The sequence below is a fragment of the Cervus elaphus genome, chromosome 4 (assembly GCF_910594005.1).
Source record: "Cervus elaphus chromosome 4, mCerEla1.1, whole genome shotgun sequence".
Classification (NCBI taxonomy): Eukaryota; Metazoa; Chordata; class Mammalia; order Artiodactyla; family Cervidae; genus Cervus; species Cervus elaphus.
In genome coordinates this window covers 44,215,482-44,242,041 of record NC_057818.1, presented here as the reverse complement: position 1 = coordinate 44,242,041, position 26,560 = coordinate 44,215,482, and the positions used below count along the sequence as shown (strand labels likewise).

At 52.1% G+C, this 26,560-nt stretch overlaps 1 protein-coding gene across 1 annotated transcript in view; it reads left to right on the top strand.

The window, feature by feature from the left end:
• PEPD (peptidase D) overlaps positions 1 to 26,560 on the top strand; it is a 117,960-nt gene that overhangs the window by 13,678 nt on the left and 77,722 nt on the right. Inside the window, exons 4-7 of the mRNA XM_043899087.1 lie at positions 4,485 to 4,548; positions 10,028 to 10,075; positions 11,404 to 11,465; positions 19,937 to 19,981. Coding sequence (XP_043755022.1) covers positions 4,485 to 4,548; positions 10,028 to 10,075; positions 11,404 to 11,465; positions 19,937 to 19,981 — 219 coding nt within the window. The remainder of the gene's footprint in view (positions 1 to 4,484; positions 4,549 to 10,027; positions 10,076 to 11,403; positions 11,466 to 19,936; positions 19,982 to 26,560) is intronic.

Genomic DNA, 26,560 nt, shown 5'->3' with positions numbered 1-26,560 from the left:
AGATACTGCAATCCGAAGTCGCCCAGGGAAACAGCACCCCCGTCTCCACGTTTGCTGCTTCCTGTGTAAACAGCCTGTCCTGTCATCAAGGCTTCAGACGCCAGGGGCCCGAGGGCAGCCGGTGGCTCAGGCTGTTCCTCACCCCGGGCCGTTGTGGGGATGGGAATGTGGTAGTTTCTATATTATTTTTATTTGGCATCTTTGCTTGTACAAGTCTGGTGGTTTTTTTGTTGTGAGAGTGTTTCCTGTCATTTCCGTCAGAATTGGGCTCAGCTGATGGCAGTTTTGGCCCCCGGGGTGTCTGGGGTCCTCTGAGCAGGCAGGAAATTGGCACCCTGGGGAAGCTTCAGCACGGATAGAGGGCGAACAACTCTGGGCCAGGTTGGGGGACCCCTTCTAGGACCTTGGCAGCCTGGCTGTGTTCTGCTCCCACCCCTGGCTGAGACCTCGGGCTTGAACGTGAGAGAGTGTGGCTGGCCTGGGGTTTGTAGGGAGGAGGGAGGTGTCTGCAGGGCTGAGGCCCTGAACATGGCACTTCTGGTGTGGGAACTGAAGTGTGTGTGATGTGTCTGCAGCGTGTGTGCTGTGTGCATGTGTGATGTGTGTGGGTCTGTGTGCGGGCCGTATAGGCGGTATATGTGGTGTGGTATGTGTGTGGGGTGGTGCATGTGTAGGGTAGATTGCATAGGAGTGGGGTGTGGCACAGTATGTGTGGTGCAGTGTGTGTATGTTGTATGGTTGTGGTGTGGTGCATATGTGGGCGGTGTGGGGTGTTTTCACAGCCCCTGCCCCCCACCCTGTACACACAGCTGGGTCACAGGATGATGGCTGCCTCAGCCTGTCTGGTGGCCTGGTCCTGGCTCCCTTGTCTTCAGGATAGTGATGAGAGGTGCAGGCCTCCCAGAGGAGGAGGACCGAGGGAATTCCTTTGGCTCTGACCCCAGGCAGCCTGAGGCCTGGCAAGGGGTTTTGCCAGGATGCTCAGCCAGGCTCCTCTCTATCACCTCTGCTCCCTGCACCAGCCTCTCTGAGAATTGCCGCCTTGCCCCCAGGATCAGTGACCCGCACTTTGGAGAGTCCTGCTCTTCTTTCTTAAGCTAATAGAACCCCGACATGGTTGCCACCTTCATTCCAGAGCTGGTGTGGGGCCCTGGGTGGTGAGCAAGAGGGGAAGAGCTGCAGGCAGGCTCCGGCTGCTGGACATGGATGCTGACGGCTGTAATTTGGCCCTGTTACTGGTTCATTAGCCATATGCAGGTGGTCAGCTCGCCAGCTAGACCTGTGCTTGGAAATTTTATTTTCTAGAGGGTTTCACTGTGTCTGCCTGGTGGGCGTTAGTTGAAAGTTTCCTTCTCAGGGGAGGCCCCGCACAGGGTATTGGCACTCAGCGCACCCGCCCTGACTCTGAGTTCTAGGAGAGGCCTCCCCTGTCGCCTACTGGGCCCAGTTGCCAGTGGAGAAGGCCTGCATGGGCCGGGGCCGCGGACACCGGCTCCTTCCTGAAGATGTGAACCCCTTTGAGAGGGGGCCCTGCCTCCTCTCTCCTGCCAGAGCTTCCCCTTCCTTTTTTGTACTTTTTTTTTTATTTTAATTTTTTATTATTAATTTTTTAATACCCAAAATATTTTGCATTGAGGTATAGCTGATTAACAGTGCTGTGGGAGATTGAGGTTGCCCCTTCCTTTTGAAGGGAGAGTTTCCGGGGTGGGCTTGGCTTCCCTGCTGGCCCACTCTCTCGCATCCAGTTGCTGCCACTTGGATCTCCCATATGACGAGATCGGGCCCGAGCTGCCCTGCTGGACTCCAGACTCCAGTCTGGGCAGCGTGCAGCTCTCCGTGTGGCCGCGGCCGGCCCAGCGCTCGGTGGGCATGGAGTTGCCCAGTGACCTCTCCTGCAGGGCTCGTGTGGACATGGCACTCCTTTTCCTGTCAGTCCCTCTGATGGCTGGGTGACATGGTGGTCTGGCACTCTTATCTCTTACGGTGCCATTTAAATGATTTTTATTAGAATTGGCCCCAAAACATGAAAAATAAGTACTATTCCAACTTAACTATCCCTATCCTTTAGAAAGAAGTAACATGCTAAGTGCCAGAGAAGATACAGTTGGTTATTCCTGCTGAGAGCCAGGCCTGTGGCTAGTTGGGTGAGTCGGGGCCCTTGAGGCCCATGTGCACTCTGGACTTGTTGAGGTGGGCAAAGGGCATTTGGTGGGGCTGACTTCCCAACTCGCTTCCTCCTGGACATCAGAGCAGCAGCATCTGCCTCTCCCGTGGGCTGGCTGGCCCCTTGTGGCTCCTTGGCTCCCGTGGCAAGTGGGCTGGCTCGTGGCTGGTAGGTGAGGGGTGGACAGGCAAGCACACAGCCCTGAGCCACCCATGGGTCACAGCTTCCTGTGCTCCTCTCTCCTTTACTCCCTCCTCCGCCCCTCCTCCACCGGTTCCTCCCTGTTAAGACTTTGACCTCAGGCTGAATACATGGAGATGTTCCCAGATCTCAAGTCTCCTGGGTTTCTGCTGAATCCTGATTGACAAGACCCCCACCCCCGCCCCGCCCCCGGGCAAGGGCCAGCAAGAGCACGGTTCCTGCGGTGTCCCTTGGCAAGATGGCTTGGGAGACCTGGGAGGGTTGGGGTCCCCAACAGGAGGTGAGATGAGAAGGTCAGTGTCCAGGCTAATGGCCGAGACACCCGCTGTAGGATCATCGAGGCCGGCCTCGGAAGCAGGCCCTTAGCTCTTCCTGGCTCTTTCGGGAGTTTGCTTTTGATGTCTGTCACAGCTGGAGCAGATGGAGTGACGGGGGCCCACAGGTGAACTGGGGACCCACCGAGGATGTTGAGTGTCTATCCTTAGCTGGGGCTGGAGTCACAACAGTCATCGGGAACATGGTGATGACCCCAAGGTCCCTACCTCTTGCCCTTCTGGCCTGCGCTTCTGTGTGTGGCTGCAGGGTCACCTGCAGAGTGTCACCCCTTAGTAGCAAAGGGTCAGCGAGCTCTTGGCAATAAGCCTTGGAGCCAGGGCCTCCAGTGTCCACGTGGGGTGCTTGTCATCAGTTCCTGCCCCATGTAGCTGCTATGGTCAATGCTAACGGAGGCACCAGACTTTGGCCATTTACCTTTGAGTCCTGTCTCAACCACAGAAGCTGATGCAGTTGGATCCTGCAAGTTTAATTAATGATGGGAGCTTGACACCCAGTGCCCATGTCAGAGAAGCCAGAAGGGAGCTGAAGCAAAGAGGGTTCTGGGACAGTGAGCTGCCCGTTGCCAGGGGCCACTGTCTCCCCAGCCCAGCTCGCCCCCTGGGGCTGTGAGCGCCCTGCTGCTAATCCCCAAGGCCACCTGTCTGTCCCTGGATCATGCTGTGTGTTTCCTGGCCACAGTCCAGGCTGGGCTGCCTGTTTGGGTGGAAGGAAAATTCCCACTCAGAGAGGGGATGGGAGTCTGTTTTCTGGGTAGTGATGCTGTTACCTCAGAGGTGCGTGGAGCTTGCTCTCAGAGGTGGTCGTCTCCAAGTGCCCACTTCCTTGTCCCCTGTGGGCCTCCCAGGCGCACTGTCCTTGGCACCTCCCCCTGCCTGTCTGCTCATCCTTGACAGCCCAGGAAACACACTCCAAAAGCCATCTGCTGCTTCCTCTGAGACCTCCTTTGGATCTGACACTTAGTGACTAGAGTACCACACATCGCAGGCAGGGGAAGGGTGAACCCCCTGAGCTGATGCAGTGCCCAGGCATGGGATGGCACAGGGCAGTGTGTGTGTGTGTGTGTGAGACTAGACTTGGGTTGGACACCCTTCTCCTGGGTGGCTAATGCTCCTGATGTGAGCTCTGTCACCAGCAGTGACATTGATTCATTTTTCCCACCAAGAGGCTGGGGGATGGGGGTGGCGCTTGCTGGACCCGCCAGCCCTGCCCAACACGGCCATGACCACGGTCAGCACACACGTGATCGTGAGCCGGGCAGGGGCGACTCAGCCACCTCCGCTCCGGGTCTTTGTCTTCTCACCAGCTGATTTTTTAGGGACAATGAGTAAGCTTGAGTGTTTCTCATCACAGTGAGTAATACTGTTATTGACTTCTTTAAAATGTTAATTTTTAATTTTTAAACTTCCTTTAAAGAGGCTCCGTGGGGGCCTGGGAGGCAGCTTATTTCACTCCCCAAAGAGTAGGGTGTGCTGACAGGCTGCCCTTGGACTCTCCCTGGCTGGTGGAGGGAGGGTTGTCCCTCCTTGCTGCCAGCGGCGAGGGTCACAGACTCGAAGGAAGAGCAGAGGTCGGCTGGGAAGGTGGAGGGAGGCAGGCGGGGTTCAGCGGTCTCTCTGTGGTCCAGTGTCCTTTGCCCCCTGTCCCCGAGTCTGTGTTGGGCAGACTGGCTTGGTGCCAGGTGCTGGATTGGGTAGGAATGGGCCTTAGACTTGGGGGTGGGAAGGCAGCCGGGGCCCAGCCAAGGCCAGACCCTGACCCTGGCTTTCTTTGTGCTTCTTTTGAGGATCCACTCCAAGGAGCACTTCAAGGAGAAGTACGCCGTGGATGACGTCCAGTACACAGACGAGGTCAGTAGTGGCTGACCCCTTCCCCTGCCGCAGCCTGGCTTGACATTGTGGGGCAGCATGGGCCAGCCACCAGCCCCCTTAGCAGTGCCGGAAGCGTCTGGTACCTGGGAGGTGGCCGCTGAGCTGCCTGGGGGAGGCTATCTCTGTGAGGGTCTGATCAGGCTCGGCTGGGCCTTCATGTATCGGGAGGCCCTCTCGCAGGCCCTCATCAGCTGCAGATGCTGCTGTCAGAAAAGCCCCAGGCTGCGAGAGGCCTGTGGGGTGGGGTGGGCTTGGAGGTCCCCTGGCTATACTTTTATTTATTTACTGGCTATGCCACAGAGTTTGCGAGATCTTAGTTCCCCAACTAAGGATGGAACCCGGGTCACGGCAGTGAAAGCGTGGAATCCTCACCGCTAGGCCACCAGGGAACTCCCCCCAGCTTTAATCTTCTTCCTAGTGTGCTTGGCCAAGAGTGTGTGGCCAGGGTAGGGATGCAACTGTCTTCCTGGGGCTTTGAATCTGTCCCCAGTCCAGGCAATTGGAAGCAGCTGCCCCTGACTTCCACTGCTGTTAGAGCAGGGGGAGATGCCCATGCTTAGTTCTCATTTTGTTCCGATCCTCTCCTTTGGTGGGTGTGTCCCTCCTGCCTTTGTAAACTGCATTGTAACATTATTGCCCTTTGGGACCTTGACCTTCTGGGTCTCCTGGGTGTGAAACCTGGAGGTGGGCAGCCTGGGACGGGTCCTGGGGATCAGCCCACCAAGTCAGAGCCTCCCAGCCACAATCTGATGGTTTTGCTTCTATGACTAGGAGGTGGGCAGTGGCAGGAAGAGGGTGAACTCAGCTCCACTTACACTGTGATTTCTGGGGAGAAGGAGAGCTGGCTTCTAGATGAGGTAAAACAGAAGAGGTCTCGTGTCAGGACAGGAAAGCCTGTAATGATGGTCTAGGATTACAGCCCCACAGACCAGCTCATTCTGAGTCTGTGTTTAGGAAGCAGAATTTTAAGTGAAGGCATCAGTGGAGTTGAAAACCGGGAGCTTTCTGCAGGCCCCTCTATCATCAGTGTCATCGGCCTTGTTGTGCCTGTTTCTCCTGTGGATCTTACTGGAAACGAGGGCTCTTGTGGACTGGGGGAGAGGTGCTTCACTCTGGGGCGGCACCTGCAGGTTCCAGGAACCTCAGTAACTCTCATGGATTCCCTCCTCCCTCTGCCCTGTGCTGTGGGGGCCAGAGTCTCACCCTGATAAAAGGAGGAGGCCAAGGCTCCAAGCAGCGAAGGGCCTCATCCACAGCCCCACCAGTGTGGAGTACCAGACTTGGATGTGACCTCAGAGCCTGTGGACCCCACAGGTGCACCCTCCACCCCTGCCTGTGCCCTGTCAGAAGTGAGCAGGTGCTGCTGGACGTGCCTGTAGAGCTGACAAGGCCCCCAAGTGCCTTGGATTTTCTGTGGCTTGACTTGGAGCCCAACCAAAGTATAGACGCCTAAGCTGGGAGGCATTCGAGGTGCCCAGGGCTGCTCCATCACAGATGGTGACAGGAAACCCTTTGTGTTGGGCCGGTTCTATGAGGCTTGGCTCGATCTAACCCTCAGACAGCCGTGGCCGTCTGCACAAATCGCAGACAGGAAGCAGCTGACACGTGTCTCCTCTGAAAGAAGGCAGGAAGCCCCCACCCCAGGCCATGGCCTGTCACTCGATACCACATGCAGGTGGCTGATGTAGCAAACCTGGCTATCTAGTTCGCCCTCCTTGTATAGGTGATCCTGAGTTTAATTATTGAGAAGGTCAAGTGAATGGTGGCTCCCTTGAGAGGGTGGGGCTCAGGAAAACCTTGAGAGGGGCTAGGCATTGCTGTCGAGGTGCAGTGCAGAGGCTGTGTCCCTGGTGATGGGAGCTGGCCTGGCAGAGGGCAAGTCTTGTGTCCTCTTTTGTGGCACCAGACAGGTATTGCCAAGGTCACTGACTCAGATATAAGAGACCTTTGTGACAGCCCAGTGGCTGATACCCCCTGTCTCCCCACCTCAGTGGGTAAAGGCATCAGGAAGAGGTGTGCCCCCGATCGCTCTGTGGGACACTGGCCCCAGGTTACCGGATACCCCAATTGTTCGTGAGTAGATGCACATCCATGTTGTTTATGGTCATTCCCCACATTTAAATTTTAGGAACAATTTGAAAATTTTAAATGCATTGCTGCATTTAAAAACCATTGTGCAGCCCTGTTTCAGACTGCCATGATAAAGGTTCATTTTTTTTTAAAGCTTTGCTTTTTGCATCATGAACCCAGCTTCCTGGAGCAGTAGGAGCTTGTTTTGACAGTACTGGTCAAGGATCGTCCAGCCCCCTTTTCTGGATCATCACCTTTGTAGAGTGGCCAGCAGGCCTGGTGGAAGCCTTGGGTGCGAGGGTGCAAGAGGAAGCCTCTGACTGTCCCCAGGGAAGGATCCTTGTCCACAGGGCTCTGAAGCATTCTGTGTCTGCTGTCCACCTCAACCTGCCGGAGAGGCCAGGCTATCTGGTCAACAGGTGCTGTGGCATGAAGTTAGGCAGGGGTGTTTAACAGCACTGGTGCGTGAGAGCTGGTGGGTCCCCAGTGACCGCTGCTCCATGGAAACAAGGCCCTGTGTGGCCGGAGCTGTGTCATCCTGTATGTGGAGTGGCATTTCCCACTAGTGACGCATAGCTGCCTCCCGTCACCTTAATTTCAGAGGCATGGAATCAGGGTGTGCCGATGAGAGTGTAGCAGTAATGGGTCTCCACAGGGAAGGGCGGATGCAGCTGCCCGGCTCGGGCAGGTTTCACAGCCGCAGAGGTAGGCAGGGCCCACTCAAGAGGTCGTGATCAATAAAAGACACTGTCCTGCCAGGACCGTCAGATGCCCGGCCCACCACGTCAGACCTCCTCCATCCGTCTGCTCCTTCTCCTCTGTTATCCCCCACCAGCACGTCCTGAGTCTCAGCCGAGAAGAAAACCAGCAGCCAGCACATTTGTCATCCTCCTCCCCTCTCCCAAGGACAATAGCGCCTACAATCCCCAAGTGCCCGCTCGCGCTCTGGCTCTGCTGCTGCAGTTGACAGACCCGCTCCACGCTGATGAATGTAGACCCTTCAGTCGCCGTAACAACACACCCAGGGCTGACAAGCACGGCTCCGGTTCCTTCTAATGAGCCGCCCCCTCCTCAAGGAGGGCCTGGGGAGTGTCAGTGACTCAGTGTGCTGTGGTGCGTGCAGCTCGGAGGCTGGGCTTCAGTCATTCTCAGAGCAGTTACTGAGCAAACAAGGAGGGCCTGGGGAGATGGAGCGTCGGTGGGAGGGTGGTTGGTACACATCCGGGACTCATCAAAACCTTGACAAAGTGTGGGGCTTGTCAGACAGCAGTTTCCCTAAATCAATTTTTTTTTTTTTAAGAAAGCCATTTTTTTAAAGATAATTTATTTTAAGGAAATAAAGACTCTATACCAGGATGTCCATTGTCATGATTTATAATAATCATTAGAAATAATGTAAGTGCCCACAGAGGAATGAGTAAATAAACTATGCCAGCTCTGTTAAGAGACTAGGACACGGTGCAACTCTGCACTCTGCTGTCTTTTAACTGTGAACCTGGTTAGATGAAGTCTTAAGTTTTTTATTTTATTTTACTGTTTATTTTGGGGCTTCTCAGGTGGCTTAGTGGTAAAGCATCCACCTGTCAATGCAAGAGACGTGGGAAGAGATGGCGAGAAGAGATGCGGGTTTGATCCTGGGGTTGGGAAGATCCCCTGCAAAAGGAAATGGCAACCCACTCGTATTCTTGCCTGGGAAATCCCAGAGGAGCCTGGAAGGCTCCTGTCCATGGGGTCACAGAGTCGGACTCAACTGAGCAACTGAGCTTGTGTGCACGCAGTGTTTATTTGTCTGGCTGCATCAGATCTTAGTCGCAGCACACAGGATCTTCCTTGCGTCATGCAGAATCTTTCACTGCGGTGCTCGGGCTCTCTAGTTGTGGTGCGAGGGCTCTGGAGTGCGCAGGCCCAGTAGTTGTGGCGCGTGGACTTAGTTGCCCTGCGGCACGTGGGATCTTAGTTTCCTGACCAGGGATTGAGCCCACATCCCCTGCATTTCAAGGCAGGTTCTGGGGTCACCAGGAAGTTCCCCTTTTCATCCCCCCTTTCACCGGTGGAACCTGAATTTGCAGCACTGGTTTCATGGGTGGTTGCATGAGATGAGTCTGCAGTGACTGACACAGACCATAATCAAGGTCTCCCTGGATGTTTACCATCCCCCTCGGCAGTGACTGGTAAAAATGGCATGTTTGAAGAATATTTAATGACAGGAAATAAGCGAAGCGTGTAACTTCATATGATCCAGATGTCGTTACAGATCTGTTTGTATGTGCAGAGGTAAAAAGTCTCAGGGGATGGTTTTGTAGGTGTGTTTTATCTTATTTTTATAGTTTTCAGTATCTTCCAGATATTCTCTGGGAGCCTCTCAGTATTAAAAAGCATATGTATTACATATGTCAAAGCTTATCAAAACATGCACTTCAAATAATGTGCAGCATAGAATATGTCAGTGACGGTTCCATAAAGCAGTTGAAACAACAAACAAATCCCCCTCACTCCCGTCCTGTGTCATAGTGTTAGAGTTTAGGGTGGGGGCTTGGGGAGGGGGCCCAAATACAGTGGGAGCTGCCATGGCCAAGATGCAGAGTGGACTGAGGGGTGGAGCCAGGAGAGGAAGCAGGTGGTCCCACTGGAGTGGCAGGCATCCTTGGATGTCATGGCCGATGCAGTGTGATGGGCAGGTTGCCAGGGGAATGAGGGCTGTTCGGGGGCAGTAGAGGAGGGGGTGAACCAACCTGCCTGGGAGGGGGGCAGGAACCTAAGTCTTGAGTACAAATTGAGGAAGCAGCTGAGATGGGGAGAAGTGTGCCAGGCAGCAGTGAGAGCCCAGGCAAAGGCATGGGGATGAGCCTGTGTGGCGGGGGTGGGAGTGGGGTTGTTCAAGGGGGTTGGCTAGGAAGCAGCCAGCAATCAAGGGCCTGAGTGGGCCATGGGAGGGATGGAGAGCAAGGATGTGGGGTCAGGAGTGGCTGAGTCCATGTGGTCAAGGGGATGAATCGGGGCAGGGAGGCAGGTGTCTGCCCAGGGGACCAGAGCTGGGTGGGGCCGGTGCCTAAGAGCTGGCTGGAACAGGTGTTTTGCAAGGGACCAGGCAGATGAACAGAGGTGCTGCCCTTGACAGGCGGGTGGGACTGGCTGTTTAGAGCTGGGGTCCATGTGGGTCCCGGAGGCTGGGCAGCACATGGGGAAGCGTGCCAGGTTTAAGCTTGTCTCCCTCTCTGCCCCGTGATATCTCTGTGGCTTTCTGAAGTCCCTTATTCTCTGTAAGTTTCCTGTTTGAAGGATGTGCTTGATCCATGTGAGTTGTCAGCCCTTAATAACCCTTGTACGTCACCGCCATCAGGCTTCATGCGGTGACACTAAAGAGGATGTTTTCTTTCTGACCTTTCAGATCGCCAGTGTTCTGACATCCCGGAGCCCCTCTGTGCTCCTCACGCTGGTAAGTGGCTGGTGTTCAGGGACCAGGCAGCGTCTGTGCGCAGGGAGGGGCTTTGGGGAGCTGCTTTTTTCTGCAGAGGTCAGGGCCTTGGGGTGGGATGGAAAACTGTGAGCAGCAGTCACTGGTGATCAGTAGTGACACCTCGGTCTGAATGACTAATCGTGTCCAGGATCACACCCTCCATTCTCCAGTCGCCCTGGGCCTCGTCCTGTCCTGAGGCCACTGTGGACGAGGTGCCTTGCATACTCCAAGAGTTAAAACCCGGCTAGAGGATGTATTTGGGTCAGGTTGAGCTCTCGGGGTTTGTTTATCAATTTGCTTCCACCCTGTGCCTCCCTCATTGTTGATAGAATTTGAAAAACACACCCTTTGCATCAGCCCATGAAGGTGCTGGGTGGTGTGGCGTCAGATTTTGGACCCAGGGCGCCGAATAACAGAGGACCTGCGGCAGCCTGGGGCTGGCAGGGGTGCACAGTGCACCCCAGCGGGGTGGGAATGCTGGGGCTGTGAAACGGCTCCAAGAAGAAGCCTGCCTTCGTACACTTCTTCAGCCTTGGGGAGCTTCCAATATGAAGAGTGTACAGAAAGTGACCCTTCTCTCCTTTGTTAATTGATTTTTACAGGAATAGTTTTTTCTCAGTTATTTTTGTTAGCACTCTACATGGTCTCTTTTTTCCACCCTGTTGTTTTGATGGCTGAGAAGAAAAGTTAAGATTGTGGTCACAGTGGGTCCAGTTTGTTTTATTTGGGGGGACGCAATCAGACATCCACCTGAAAGTCTTGAGGAAGAATTAAAAGGGGATTTTAAAGCCCTGGTCTCTCTGGGGATAGCAGATTTTCCTCTGAATCTTTTGTTTTCGCTCCTTCCCTGTCTGAGTTCTACTTGGAGTCTCCTTACAACTAGGGAAAGAGAGGAATGTAGCAGAGTCCCAGCGTCACCGGGAAAGTCCCATCCCTCCCGAGTTGGGTCACACCGGCAGCTCTGGCAGGGTCAGATTTGACAGTGTTCTTGGGACACTGTCTGAGGAGCGTGTGTGCACACACACGTGTGCAAGGGAGATGGGTCAGGCTTGGGGGCAGGGGCTTGTGATCGAAGGTGGTCCCAGGCAGCCCGAGCTGGGGTCAGCAAAGTGCTTGGATGAAGGAGACCTTGGTTTCCTCTGCTTTTCAAGCTACAGCAGAGAAAGGAGGGTTGCCCTTCTGCTGGGGCCTGGCCTTTCAGGAAGGGATGGGTTGGCTGGGCCAGGGTGGGGGCTCCCGGTCCTTACCTAGTCCCACAAGGCCCCGTGTGGCAGGTCTATGCCCTCACTCTCAGTCTCTCTCCCCAGCGCGGCGTCAACACCGACAGCGGCAGCATCTGCAGGGAGGCCTCCTTCGAGGGCATCAGCAAGTGAGTCCTGGGGCCCCGGGAACCGTCTTCCTACTCCCTCATCTCACATCTTCCCCCCGCAGGCCTGACCCAGTCTATTTATATAAACTAGACGCAAAACACACAAGCAGGGGACTTCCCTTGGCGGTCCATTGGCTAAGACTCCCTGCTTCCAATGCAGAGGGCATGAGTTCTATCCCTGATCAGGGAACTGGATCCCACATGCCGCAGATCATGGCCAAAAAGTTAAAAAGAAAAAACAAAAACCAGAAGGATATTTATAGAAAGGGGCTCAATTTGGTACTTTTGAGGAAATGCTTAGAGAAAAATTTGCTTACATTCAGTTCAAGTTTGACTTTAAGGACCGATGCTACTTCCCCACAGAGCTCCATCATCAAAGTGCTGGTGACCGGGTGCTTAGGGAGCCCTGGCCACCGGGCACACTCAGGGGGCCGTGCACACTCAGGGGGCCGAGTACACACAGCGGGCAGCTGTTTTCCCTCCAGGGACCTGCTCTGACCTTGTGGTCTTCATTCTTACCAGCCCCCTCCCCTCACTCCTGGCCGATGACCCTCTCCCAGTCTGACTTACAGCTTTCTCCTGTGCCCGCTGCTGCCCCAGTCCCGGGCAGGGGCCCCTGCCTTTCCTGCCCTCATTCCCCAGTGTAGCCCCAGGTGGGGCCCTGGAGCCCTGTTCCCCCCTTTAGGCCTCTATACACAGGAGGGCAGATGTTGGGCACAGAATCTTGCCTGCCTTGCCACCCTCACACCCTGGCCCCCAAAGAATGTGGCCAGCCAGCCACCCTCATGTCTCTGGGCTGGCTGCTGACCGGCCCTGGCGGGGACGGGGGGTTATCTGCGGGGCCCCAGGCTGCAGCAAACGAGCCCTTGAGGAGAGCACTACCCCTCGGGGCTGCTGAGTGTGGATGGCTTGCTGGCCTGTTCCTCTGGCCCCAGCCCCTCCCTCACCACCCATCCTCTGCACCAGGGCGTCCTCTGTCGTCCTTTGGTGGACCGCAGCGGTGGCAAAGGAAGCGCCTTATAACTATGTATGAGCCAGAGCCATGGGAGTTTGTGCGTATGTGTGATGTAGGGTGATTAGCAGGGATTATGAGCTCATAAATATGTATCACTTCCCCCAATGATAAGAGTGGTGGGGCAGGGGGAGCGGGTATCAGGTTTGCTGCTTTTCATTGCACGAATCTCTGCATCCTCTCGGGAGTTTCCCAGAGCGGCCTACCTCCCACACCAGCGGTGATTAGCCCAGCTCGTTGAGAGGCTGGCCGTGGAGCCGCTGTCTCTTCCCCAGGCCCTTGAGAGGGTGGTGTGGGTGCAGCCGGCTGCTTCCCGTCCCAAGCCTCCCCTGGTCCCCCAGCATAGCCCGATGCCAGAGCTCCCGTGCCCCGTTCACCTGCCTCCGCCAGCACCATGGAACATCTCTGGTCCTGCGGGCTGGCCCCTCTGGTCTCAGCGTGGGTCACTACCTCGTGGGGAGGGCCCCAGGCTGGGAGGAGGGTGGACTTGCCACATGATGCAGTGAGACCCCACTCATCCAGAGCCTGGCGTGGAGCCAGTGCTTAGTAAACAGTTACCCATGAGCAAACCCCCATCATGCCCCAGTGCCTCTACAAGCCTCAGTTTCCCCAGCTGTGTAGTGGGCCAGTGGACTTTAGGATCTCTGATGACAAGATTCCCGGATGTCAGTGAGCTGTCGGGCTTCTCGGCTGTGGGGTCTTTGCTTGCCCAGCTCCCCAGCCGAGGTCTCTGCTGTGGAGAATGCCTCCCTAGCACCCTGGGCACAGGTGGTGAGGCCAGAGTGGCTGCTGGCTACTCCCTAAAGTTTTCTGAGGGGAGAGGCAGGGGACCCTAGCGACATCATCACTGTCAGTGAGCAGTGAAAGCTGAGGCCCCCTGCCCGCTCCCCCGGGAGGATTCCCGCTGTGGGCCGACCCCTCCCTCCATGGAGTAGACCCAGCCTCTTCCTGCTGCCCCCGGAGTCGCCATGGTCCCTGCCAAGAGCCCAGAGGAGCCTGTGCTCGGCCAATACTCCACCCCACTGTGGGACGCTTTTTGGAGAGCCAGGGCCTGCCTTATCTTTGCACACGCTCTTAGGCACTAGGTTAGCCCTCTCCAATCCATGGTCCAGTCCAGGCAGGGGCTGGCTATGGGCTGCTCCCCAGGCCCCTCACTGCTGGGCTGAGTGCCGCCCCATGCTGGGTGGATTCATTTCCACGCCCACGTGGCAGCAGAGTTTTCTGACTTGGCTGCAGGTGAGAGCCCTCCCTGCCTTGGGGTCCCCAGGCCCCCCTGCAGTGCTCACCTCTCTCCTGTCCCCTCACACCTCCCGCTGGGCCCCACACCCCAGTGTGGCGGCCTTCATGTAGCTCTGCCCTCCAGGGTTGCTCCATTTGGGTGCCCTCACCCCGCACGCGTGGTCACTGACCTCGGGTCCCCTGCCAGCGCCTTCCCTATGGAAAAGTCATGTTCAGGTTCCTGGGGTCTGGGTGCAGTCCAGCCCACTGCCGGCACTCTAGTTCTGCCACCTCCCGGACCCTGTTTCCGAGCTGGCGGGGCCCTTGTCCTCCAGAGCCGCGGGGCTCAGTGACCGAGTTCACCTGTCTGCCACGAGCCTCTCCAGCTGTTTTCGGGGATAATAATAGCCTGTTTCCTAAGCAAGATGAATCTTGCTGTCGTCCTAGTTTCCAGTACTAAGCTGCTGCTATCCTCGGTCACTTCTCATTGCCCTAATGAAGTGCCTTATTCCTGGAATTTTGTTTTTAACCGTTTTGAACTTCTCTGCAAACCTCCCACCTTAGATCCTTATTTGACCTCTGGCAGAAGTTCAGGATCCGGCCTCTCAATTTGTCCTAATGGGCCACCCCCAGTCACCTTGATCCCTTGACTTGGGGTAGGAGGGAGCTTGTGGCAGAACAATGGCCTCACCTGTCCACCCATGCCTGACCCTCCTGGCCCTGGTCCAGCCTAGTGATTGGCCTGTGACTGTCTCTCCAGGTGTGGCTCCTCAGGGTTGGCTGCCTCGGGCCTGACACCTTGTCGGAGGCGGGGGTGGCTGTGGTTTGATCCTGGGAGCCTTTAGGCCTCCCTCAGCCTTCCCAGATCAGGGTCAGGCCTCCTGCTGCCCACGCAGGGTTTGTACCAGGCATCACAGTGGTGGCATCGGCGGAGGATCGGGAGCAGGGAAGCAGAGGCAGGCTGGGGGCGGTAGACGTGTGCTGGGATCTCCCCATGGCCTGGGGCCCCTGCACTCATCCGGGAGGTACCCTCTGCTTCTGGGACACGCCCCACCCTCATGGGCTCTGGTGGGCTTTGTTTTTATTTTTTACATAATTATGATATGCTCGCGTAGAGAGCTCTTAATTCACACAGAGGCGAAAGCAAGGTGGGGCTTTGTCCTTCCTGGGGGGCAGGGTGTGCTATGCTGGGCTGAAGGGAGCAGGGTGGGGGCAGGCCTCCTGCTCAGCTGGACTCTGGCCCAGGCCAGAGCTCCCACGAAGGTGCAGGAGGAGCAGGCCCCGAAGGGGCTCTGGACAGAGGGTAGGGTCCAGCGTCCATTGCCAGGTGCTGGCGAGGGCAGGGCCAAGGCTGGTCTGTGGAGAGGACAGCTTTGCCGTAAACACGGCTTCTTCCCGTGGGCTGCATGTACCACTGGGCCTGCCGTAGCGGGTTCCTGCAGCCTGGGCTCCAAGGCAGACATAAGTCTTTGTTAGCAATCTGAGGGGGTAGACTTGATTTTCCTGAGAGACAGACAGACCCCGGCTCTGAAGGGAGCGAGATTATCTGTGGGGGACCATCCTTTCGGCCTGAGACCGCTCCTTCCGAGGCGGGCAGGCTGCCTGGGAGCCCCAGGCGGGGGCCATCAGCTAACAGCGCTTTGTTTCACGCCGTTGTCTGACAGAGAAATATGGTCGATATTTTACATCAGCTGGTTGTTCAGGATAAGCATATTTCTTATCTTTTGGCATTTACTTAAATTGCCTTGCGCACTTGAAGACAATCGGTTACAAATTAATTCCGTTTAAATAAGCGGTTAAATATGAAATTGCTGAATTGGGGGGTTATTAATACAGGAATATTAATGTTCAGAGATGTGAATATTTTAAACCCAAGAAATAGAAGAACATTATTAAAACCTGACAATTACAAGAAAATGCCAGTCTGTGATGGGGGGACCAGTGGCTCTCTGGTTCCTGTTAACTTATGTATCAAGGTAGCAGTTCAGATCGAGGTTCTGATTATGGCTCATGGAATTTCCATGAGTCTTCTGAAGAGACAAGAGCCCGTCCCAGCCCCCAGAGTTGGTGGAGTGGGAGGCCTTCGGGGCCTGTTCTCCATCCTCAAGTTGGAAACTAGGGAGGAGCCTGGGGGCTGGGGCAGGGCTGGCTGGGCCCGTACTGCTCACTTTGCATCATCCAGCCCACAGGTGGAGCCCACCAGGGAGGCTCCCTCTGCTTCTAGGACACTCTTCACCCTCATGGACTCTGGTGGGCTTTTTTTTTTTTTTCTCCACATAATAATTACATGTTCGTTGTAGAAAGGTCTAACTAGCACAGAGGCAAAAGCAAGGAGAGTTCCAATTTCATGACCCTAAGTTAAACCATCGACATTGTAGTGAACATCTTCTGGACTCTTATGTGTGTGTCTGAGTGTGATTCTCTGAGTGTTTTTGTGTCTCATGTGTGCGAATCTGTATATTTCTGTGTGTGTGTATATTTGGATGTGGATCTTTGTTAGTCTAAGTGTATGCCTTTTTGTGTGTGTATTTGCCCATGTCCGTGAATATACATCCATGTGTGGGTCTGCATGTGCCTCTTTTCTAAGCATGTGCCCGCCTGTGTGTGTGTCTGTGTGTCTGCATCTGGGTCTTTGTGCTGGGTCACCTTGCTGTCCGTATGTGTGTGTGAGCACATGTGTATATGTATGTATGTTTTGTAATGTGAGATTTTATTGGCATGTTTGGCTTTTGAAGAGATGGGCCATTGCTTTTCCCAGCATCAAAGTGACATTTGGCAGAATGGGAGACAGAATCTCTATTGCCATCTTTATTTATGTCATCTGCTTCTCTGTTCTTCACTCTGCGCCACATTGGCTGTCTGTGGTCGCTTTGATATTTCACAAGTAGGGCTTGATTCTACAACATTTTGCTTGACTTTGCAGTAAGTAGTCTTATTTTTCTAGTTAGGGATCCTGAAAGCTTTCATACTGTGAAAACCTCTCAGCCTGCCAGTACCTCCTTCTCTCTCCTCTCCCCTTTCCCTTTCTCTTCTTCAGCCAGGAGTGGGGGTGCTAGCTACACAACCAAGGCATTAGATAGGTGTTTTCAAACACCCGTCATTGAGGCCCTGGAGAATTCCTGATTGCTCACAATCCTGTATGCCCTGCGTGTAATCTCCTGGCTTGAGATGGAGCAGGACTCAGAATCCCGAGGGTCGAAGGCCTGCCAAGGCTTCTCTGCTGAGGCCCATGCGTTGTGCCGGGCCACATTATGCTTCCCCGGCTGGCTCACTGATAGCTTGAGCTCTGAGTCATATGTGACACCAGTGTCAGGGGTTTGCCCCAGCCTGATCTTTTTGCTTCTTGGGTTCCGTTTCCAGTTATGTTCACTTTACCAAAGAACAACTTGCTTTCTATTTGCTTTCTATTTCATTGATTTTTGTTTTGAAAAGTTTCTAATCTCTTTATGTTTTGTTTGTTCTTTCTCTAGCTTCTTGAGAAAGAAGAAAGGCATTTCCGGGATAGAAGTTTAGATCACTGGTTTTCAATTTTTCTTTTCTACTATCTACATTTAGAGCTTTAAATTTTCCTCTAAGCACTGCTTTAGCTGCAGTTCACCAGTTAGGCTATTTCATGTTTTTATTTTCTAATTTTATTATTATCTCCTCTTTGAAGAGTGGATATTTAGAAGTTTATTGCTTAATTCTCAATTTTGGATTTTATATTTTTCTTTCTGTTACTGATTTCTAATTTAATTCTATTGTAATCAGTGAATGTTCTCTGTATTTCAGCCCTTTGAAATTTGTTGAAACTTTCTACATATGATCATTATGATAAGTGTTTCATGTGTACTTAAAGAGAGCACAGTTCACAGCATGTAGGTTGTAATGTTCTGTATATGTCAATGAAGTTAAGTTGGTTAGGTGTATTATTTATATCTTGCATCTTTACTGATTTCTCTGTTTGCTTGTTCTGTCATCCAAAGAGGTATGTGAAAATCTCAAACTATTCTTGTTGATTTATCTGTTTCCGTTTCTGTTCTGAGAAATTTTAGAAATCAATTTTATTAGAATAAAATTTGTATGTAATAAAATTAATTATGTATATGTTCAGTAAGTTTTTAAAAACAGTTTTGTCAGGATATAATTCATATGCCTTACAATTGACTCACTTAAACTATACAATTAAATGGTTTTTGTATGGTTATAGATTTGTGCAATTATCATCACAGCCAACTTTATAATATTTTCGTCATCCATAAAGAAACCTTATATCCATTAGCAATCATTCCCTTGCCCACCACTAATCTACTTTCTATCTTTGTAGATTTGCCTACGTTAGTATTTGATATAAATGGAATCCTGCAATAAATTGCCTTCTATATCTGGCTTCATTCACTTACTGTGTTTTCAAAATTCATCCATATTGTAGCATGAATCAATACTTTGCTCATTTTTACGGCTGAAAAATATTCCAGTCTATGGATGTATTGGTTTCTGTTTGCATAATATATCTTTTCCTATCCTTTCACTTTCATCTTGTGTCTTTGAGTCTAAAGTATCTCTTTAGAGCATATAGTTGAGTTATTTTTTGCATCTATTCTGTCAATCCTTGTCTTCTAATTAGAAATTTTAATCCATTTACATCTAAATTACTGATAAGGAAGATCTTTTTTATGCCATTTTGTTTTTAGTTTCCTGTGTCCTATATTATTTTTATTTCTCAGTTTCTCCATTACTCTCATTCTTTGTGTTTGAGGTTTTTGCAGTATTCAGTTTTGATTCCTTTTTTATTTTGCTTTCTGTATATTTTAGTTATTTTCTCAGTGGTTACCCAGAGGATTACAAATGACCTCTTAAACTTATAATAATATAGTTTGCATTAATAGCAGCTGGTTTCAGTAGTACACAAAAAGTATGCTGTCTTCCTTTGTGCTGTTATTGCATACAGGTTGCATCTTTATACATCTTGTGGTGATCTACACAGGTTTATAATTATCACTTTATGCAATTGTCTTTTAAATCAGATAGGAGAAAACTAGGACTTACAAACAAATAATGCATTTACACTGTTCCTATACTTGCCTATGTAATTACCTCTACCCCTGCCTTTTTTCTTCTCATTTGAATCCTAGTTACTCTAGTAACTCCTTTCACTATAGTCTGAAAGATCCCTTTTGATATTTCTTGTAGGCTAGATCTTCTAGTGATGAATTCTCTCAGTTTTCATTTATCTGGAACTGTTTTAATTTCTTTCATTATTGGAGCATAGCTTTGCTGGATATGGAATCTTGATGGACAGATTTTTTTTTTTCTTTTAGCACTTTGAATATGTCATCTTGTATTCTGTCTTCTGGCTTCTGTAGTTTCTGATGAGAAATCAGCCATGAATCTTATTAAAGATTCTTTGTATGTGATAAATTTATTTTCTCTTACTGCTTTTAAGATTTTCTTTTGACAGTTTGATCATATGTCTGGGAGTGGATCTCTTTGAGTTTATCCTACTTGGAGTTCATTAAGTATTATGGAAATTAACACTGATATTTTTCATTAAATTGGGAAAGTTTTTGGCCATGATATTTTCAAATATTCTGCTTCACTATCACTCTCCTTTTCTTCTGGGACTTCTATTATGTACATGTTGATACACTTGATGGAAGAGGCTATGCTCCCTGTCTAGTGAGGGTGGAAGATTGTGTTTTGCAGCCAAGCAGCTTGTTCTCCAACTGACTGCACTTGGAGGACATGGCCTGAGCTGCCAAGTCTGCTGCAGGAAGTGAGCAGCAGGCCTTCTGTTGTCCAGAGAGTCATGAAGTTAAAGTTCTCTTGATTAGATCTTCTCTCGGTATGTCTTTTATTTATTTATTTATTTATTTATGGCTGTGGTGAGTCTTCGTTTCTGTGTAGGCTTTTCTCTAGTTGTGGCTAGCGGGAACTGCTTTCTAGTTGTGGTGCATGGACTCCTTATTACAGTGGCTTCTCTTATTGCAGAGCATGGGCTCTGGGACACTTAGGCTCGTAGTTGTGGCTCCCGGGCTCTAGAGCACAGGTTTAATACTCGTGACACACAGGCTTAGTTGCTCCGAAGGATGTGGGATCTTCCCGGATCAAGGATCAAACCTGTGTCTCCTGCATTGGCAGGCGGATTCTTTACCACTGAGCCACCAGGAAAGCCCTCTTGATGTGTCTTGAATGAAATATTTCTTGTTGGGAGATGAATAGACCGTTGAACTAATGGACTTGACTTGTTTTCTCTCCGTAGGTTCAATGTCAACAACACCATTCTTCATCCGGAGATCGTGGAGTGGTGAGTATGGCTTGTGGCTGTTGGTTGTGCTCAGCCCAGGAAGGGGAGAGACCCCGCTGTTCCCACCCACCCTGTCTCAAGGAGCCCCTCAGGCAAGCCGGTCACTAGAAGCTCTTCTCTCAGCCTCTTCTGTTTTGTTCTTTTGTCGGTTGGTCTGTTTTTCCAGAAGGGCATGAGTCACTCGAGTGTCAATTGTATTTCTCCCTTTCTTTATTTAGAAGTTTTTAAAACGAAATCTTAACTGTAAAGGAGCCAAAGTTACATAGCTCAGTTAAAGTTGATAGTGAAAGGAATAAAAGTAAACCTCATACATAATTTCATAACCCAAAAGGCAAACATGTTTTCCTCATGTCACATGTATGTCTTAACTAGTTGGCCTCCTTTTCATGTGTCTTACGTTGCCCGCTCGCTTCCCAGGCCGGAACCGGTAGCCCCTGCCTGCCGTGTTGTTTCTGTTGGGTCACAGCAGGGCGACGTGCCTCCAGTGCGTCCCAGAAGAGACCCTTCAACTCTGATTGCTGCCAGTTTTCCTACGCCATCGAGGTGCTCTTGGGTAGCACTAAAACATGTTTTATTTGTCATGTGGCTGCACTTATTGTGAAGGGAGGAGAGAGGAGAGGCAGGGCCTTTGCCACATCATCCCCAGACTGGGAGGTGTGTGGATGCCTCACGTCTGACCCTAAGGCCATTCGTCAAGTTCACCATCTGGTTGGGAGACCTCGCCCATCTAGTCTTGGGAACACTGTGGCCTGAGGGTGAGCACGGGTTGGCTCATGAGGTTGGGGGGCAACGCAGAGCAGGGGAGAAGGAGAGCATAATCCAGGCCAAGGGGCCACTTGTTCAAAGGCTGGAGATGAGAAAGATTGGTGGCTCTGTGGCCAGCCTAGGGCCACTCACTGTGGAAGTGACCCCTGAGGTTGGTCAGAGAGACGGGCAGGGGCCAGGCAGGCCATACTGTCTGCCCAGACCTTGTCTTGAGACAGTGGAACCAGAAGAGTGGTGGGATCAGGTTTGTGATTTTTTAAGTCGTGGGGCAGGAATGGGAGCAGGCTGCCAATTAGGAGGCTGCTGCAGGGTCCAGGTGGCTGTGGGGGGCTGGGGTAGGTGGCAGAGTTGAGAGTAAAGGGCAGTCAAGCAGAACGCTCCTGAGAGGAACTGGCCTTGGTGCCTGAGTGAAGGGCACAGTTGAAGGTGACTCTGGGTTTTTGTCCTGATTAACTCTGGGTGGTGTGTCACTGAGATGGGGCCGGTGCTGTGGCCGATGAGGGACTTGTTTGTGGTGTGTTGAGTTTGAGGCAGGTGCCAGTGGGAGAGAGGCTGAGCCAGAGGCGAAGATCTGAGGGCTGTCGACTGGCATCGGTACCAACCCTTGGGAGAGCTGGGGGCGGGCGGGCCAGCAGCTCTGTCGGCAGCCCTGGCCAAGTGCCCGGCATGGCTGCACACTTGGAGCATGAGGGCCTGTGTCTTGCCAGTTCACAGCCACCTCTTTTTGTTTTTTTTTTTTAATTTATTTTAAAAATATTTGTGTATTTTATGTTTTTATTTGGCAGTGCCGGGTCTTAGTTGCAGCAGGCGGGATCTTCCTTATGGCATGTGGAATCTTTAGTTTCAGCGTGCAGGAGCTGTTAGTTGCGGCATGAGAACTCTCAGTTGCAGCCTGTGGGACCTAGTTCCCTGGCTGGGAATTGAACCCAGGCTGGCTGCGTCGGAAGCACAGGGTCTTAGCCAGTGGACCACCAGGGAAGTCCCCCATCTCTTATTGTTTATATGAAGTAACATGCCTGGCCCCTCCGTAGCCTGCAGCTGGCAGAAAAATAAATCCTGGATGCCCAGGAACCGTGTCTGCTCCTCCCCGTTACATCCCTCACAGCTGTTGACACTCTGGGTGCTTTGGAGACCAGGGCTGGTTGTGCACCTCGCATCTCCAGAGAGACAAGTCATTAGTTCGTCATTTTGGAACAAGTGCACTTTAATTCTAGTGACATTTCCAATGCTCTGAGGTAGATCCTGCACTCATAAACTACTTCCCAGTCTTATTAAAGCCTTTAGCAGAGAGGACTTACTTGGCATTTGATGGCCATGGAACTATTTTAGAAATGTCACACCGTGCTTACAGCCTCAGGGGTATGTTTAGCAGCGTGGGTTCCGGCCTCTGTAGTGACTGCAGTCATTCTTGGCAGGCTCGGTCACCATCCTCGCCCTCCTCTCTGGTCACTGACAGAAGGACTCTGGGTGGGACCATGGGCAGGCCCCTCATTTACGGGAGAGACTGGCCTTCCGTGGTGTTAAATTATGGCTCATTGATGTGTCTTCGGGCCCTGTGTCCTGGCTGCTTTTACCACCCTCTTTTTCTTGGCTCTACGGAGAGAAGTTACCTGGGGTGATGGAAGAAGTGTCCAGTCAGGCATATCCAAATTCTATCCCCAGCCCATCCTTACACGCCCTCTCGCCCCACGGGAAGTCACTTCACTTTTGTGAGCTCAGCTTCTACATCTGTAAAATGGGGATGTAATGCCTAACTCACAGCATGCATGTGAAGATGCATGTTGCCTAACAATTACAACAGACCGAGTGGCTTACAAGCAACCAAAGTTTATTTCTCACAGTTCAGAAGACTGGGAGGTTCAAGGCCAAGGCGCGGGCCCACTGTCTGGTTCATAGACGGTGTCTTCACGTTATGTCCTCAAGTGGCAGAAGGGGTAAGGGAGTCCTCTAGAGTATCTTTTATAAGGGTGCTAATCCCCATTCATGAGGGTTCCACCCTCATGACCTAAAGCACCCCACAAAGTTGCTACCTCCAAACACCATCACACTGGAGATAGGTTTCAACCTATAAATTTGAGGGGAAGACAGCATTCAGTGTATAACACACCACACCTCAGTTTCCTCAACTGCAAAGTAGATGTGGTCTCCCTTGGTGAATGGCTCAAAGACTGAGGGCAAAAGTCAAGTGACGACACATGCTGATAATAATGGCAGTCACTTATTTTTGGCTGCACTGGGTCCTCATGGCAGCTCACGGGCTCTGCAGTTGTGTGGCACCTGGGCTTAGTTGCCTCCCAACATGTGGGAATTACGGCTTCCCAGGTGGCACAGTGATAAAGAATCTGTCTGCCAATGCAGGAGATGCAGGTTCAGCCTCTGATTTGGGGGGATCCCCTGGAGGAGGAAGTGGCAACCCACTCCAGTATTCTTGCCTGGGAAATCCCATGGACAGAGGAGCCTGGTGGGCTACAGTCCGTAGGGTTGCACAGAGTCAGACATGACTGAGCAACTGAGCACACACATGTGGGATCTTAGTTCCCTGACCAGGGATTGAACCCACGTCTGATGCATTGGAAGGTGAATTCCTAACCCCTGGACCACCAGCTGTCACCTTTTGAGGCTTCCTGTGTCCCAGGTGCTGTGCTAAGCACTCGACACCCATCACCTCATTTGAAGAGACATTTTATTTATGTTATAAGGTAGGATTCTGATCATCCCCATGCTGCAGGTGGGCAGACTGAGGCACAGGGAAATGATTTGCCCAAGAAGAGGCCAGGAGCTGAGCCCAGGCCAGTGGCTCCAGGCTCAGATACCGCCCCATGTGGCTCTGAGGAGCATCTTGTGGCGTGCGGGTGCTGCCTGAGTGTCAGCCACTATCGGTTCATTCTTGGCCACCCGACATGCTCAGAGCCCCTGGAATAGATCTCATGTGAGGCCAGGGTGTGGTGGGGTGGAAGAACCATGCCCTGCTACCCACATGTACCCCAGCTCCCAGGTGGCAGCTGGCCTGGGGATTTGGGATCCTTCCTGGAGACTGTCTGATTCAGAGGCCTCTCCTAGCACAGGAGAAGCTTCCCTTCCCATTTATGTTTGGGTGTCATTCATTTCCTTTCTATGACTGCTTTTATTGTTTTCCATTCACTCGAGCAGTACCTTTTTGATTTCTTGTAAATTCCTCTATGATCATACTCTTCTTCCCCCACAAACATGCGATCATAACTGATCATTTCTTTCCTTACGCTGGGTATTGCAGTGGGAACATGGAGGTCAAAAGTTGAAACTTAATACGAGCAGGCGTCTCACTTCCATAATTTAGGCTGTGGTTCTGCTTTCCTGTTTGGCAGATGATTAAATTGATCTGAAGGTGGGTGAGGAAATAAAAGGAGATGCCTCTGTGCTGTCTAATAGCTCGGTGCTGTGGGTTTTAGTTCAGCACCTCTGGAAACGTCACAAAAGAGCAAGCATGTCAGCCATTGCCACATACCTTCTGGGGTTTTAAGTGAGACCATGTTAACTTGAGTCCTATGCCAGTGTTGGAGCTGTTAATGCCACTGGGCGGAGGTGGCCTGTGTGTATTCATCGGGCGGTGGGGTGACCCTTCTGTTTCTACTGCCCTGCCTTTCTATGCCCAGGAGATGGTGAGGTGTGGATGGTTTGGGGCAGACGTGCATCAGGATCCTGCATCCTGGGTAACGTGTCCCAAATTAGAAAGGGTACATGGATGATGACCTAGATTCTCTGACCTGTATGTGGAAAGTATTCTGGTAGGATTGCTGTCTTTGCCTCCCAATGAATAGGCATTTAGCCCTAAGTCAACCAGAAAGTGGAGTGGAAAGTGGGGACCTGAGATTAGAGGGAGAACCTGGCTTACCATGGGCCAGAAGGCTGGACACAGGATATGGGGGCATTAGGCCCCGGTCCCAGCCCTCCCCCGACGTGGGCCACGACTGCCTGGCCCCCGTCAGTTTTCAGGCACTCTCAACTCCCCGCAGAGCTCAACCACCGTTTTCTTTCTCCGCGGCTCTGGTTTCTCTGAGAGGACGTATTGATCGAGCCTCCTGAGAATATGTAATTCCAACCAGCTCTTTCCTTTCCCTCCCTCCTGTTGTTCCGGGATTTTACCCTTTTCGTCCCTGAGTCGCGGCGTAGGGAAGGAATGGCCACGTGGGTGCGGGGGTATTGAAATCCTGCCCACGGCTCCCGCAGAACTTGCCTCTGCACATCCATCTCTAGGAGAGACGGAATTCCTGTCCCTTTCAAATGGGTTTTTGTTCAACACTGTGGCACTTCGATGCTTAGAGACTGATTTTGGAAATCCTTCATCCTGTCTTGCTACTGTTTTAATCAGTGGAGCATTCAGACTTTACTTAATTGATGTCTTAATCCTGGGTTTAATGCCCAGAGGCAGTTTTGTGACCTGTGAATATTTAAGGGAAAGGAAAAAAAAAGATTGCACAAATGGATCTCAGCCTGGTCCGGTTATTGTCATTGGGGATTCTGTAGCTGGGGATTCTGGGCCTTCACCCGCTCTCTCCCCTCCTCTCCCCTCCTCTCATGTGGGGCTGCCTTTCTCCTTGAGCGGCCTTCTGATGTGGTGGTACTCACAGGCCTGCCCTGAGCAGGGCCTCTGCCTGAGTGTCCTCATCTGCACACGTCAGGCACCTCCTCTTGCTGCTAGAAGAGCATGAACTGCTTTCTGCCCAGACATCTGAAGGGCATCAGTGCCATCCTGTCCTGAGCATTGTTGGTCCCCTGATGCTTCATGGAGGAGGTGACCTCCATCCTCTACTGGGGATGGACACCTCGCAGGTGATGTTTCTAACCCCACCCCATACATCCTTGGGCTGAGCAAAGCTGGAGCTCAGTGTGACACTCAGCATCCTTCCATCACTCCAAGGCTGCTGGGCCTACAGAGGCCAAACCATGGCCAAACCACTTGCCTTTTTGTGCTCGGCAATAAAGGAAACAGCTTTATCAACCTCAGGGCAGCACAGTCTTTTTGCAGATGAGGAGAAACTGTGCAGAACACTGGAAAGTCTTACTGCTTCCTGCCATGGTCCTAAAGACAGTTTCCCGTACTTGTGTTGTGGAGTTAACGGGGCCAGGCTGGGACCCCCAGGACCAGGGCGAGACGTCAGCCCTAGAGCACCCATGGGCAGTCGGGTTAGCCGGCACACGCAGCTGTCTACTTTCAGGGCCCTTAAAGCTTGGATTCAACAGGGCCAGGCCTGGGCTCAGCCAGGCTGGCTTCACTGGAGAACTGCCTTCTCGGGACAGTTCACCCTGGTTCTGTTTGATTTTTTTTTTAACATGACTAAAAATATAAGTCCTGAGTAGATCAGCTAGAGGTCGAGTTTGTCATCTTCCCCAAAGTAAAATTAGAAAAGAAAACAGGACTCTGGGCCTCAGATAGCTCGACATGCTTATCAGCTCTGATGGGAGGGGGCATGGTTTTGGGCTCCCAGAGCCCTCTCTCCTTGGCTGGTGGAGCCTCTTCCCTGCTTATTTCAAGACTGAGGGTGTCCAGGCTGCAGAGAGGAGGGGAGTGGAGAGCCTGGGAGGTATGTATGCTGGCAAGTGAGTATAAGAGCCTGTGAGGTGGGCTCCTGGGGCTCAATCACTGGGGCTGCCTCTTCCTACCTGTGTGGTGGGGGGCGGGCAGTGGTGGGGCAGGGTAAGGCTGCTGAGGCCTGGGGAGGCTGTGTTTCCCCATCCTGCCCCGGATCTGCCAGGCTATGCAACATCCCACACTGACCTAGGGAACAACCCAGGGTGGGCAAGAGTGGGGAGGCCTCTTTTTCTTTTTGAGATGCG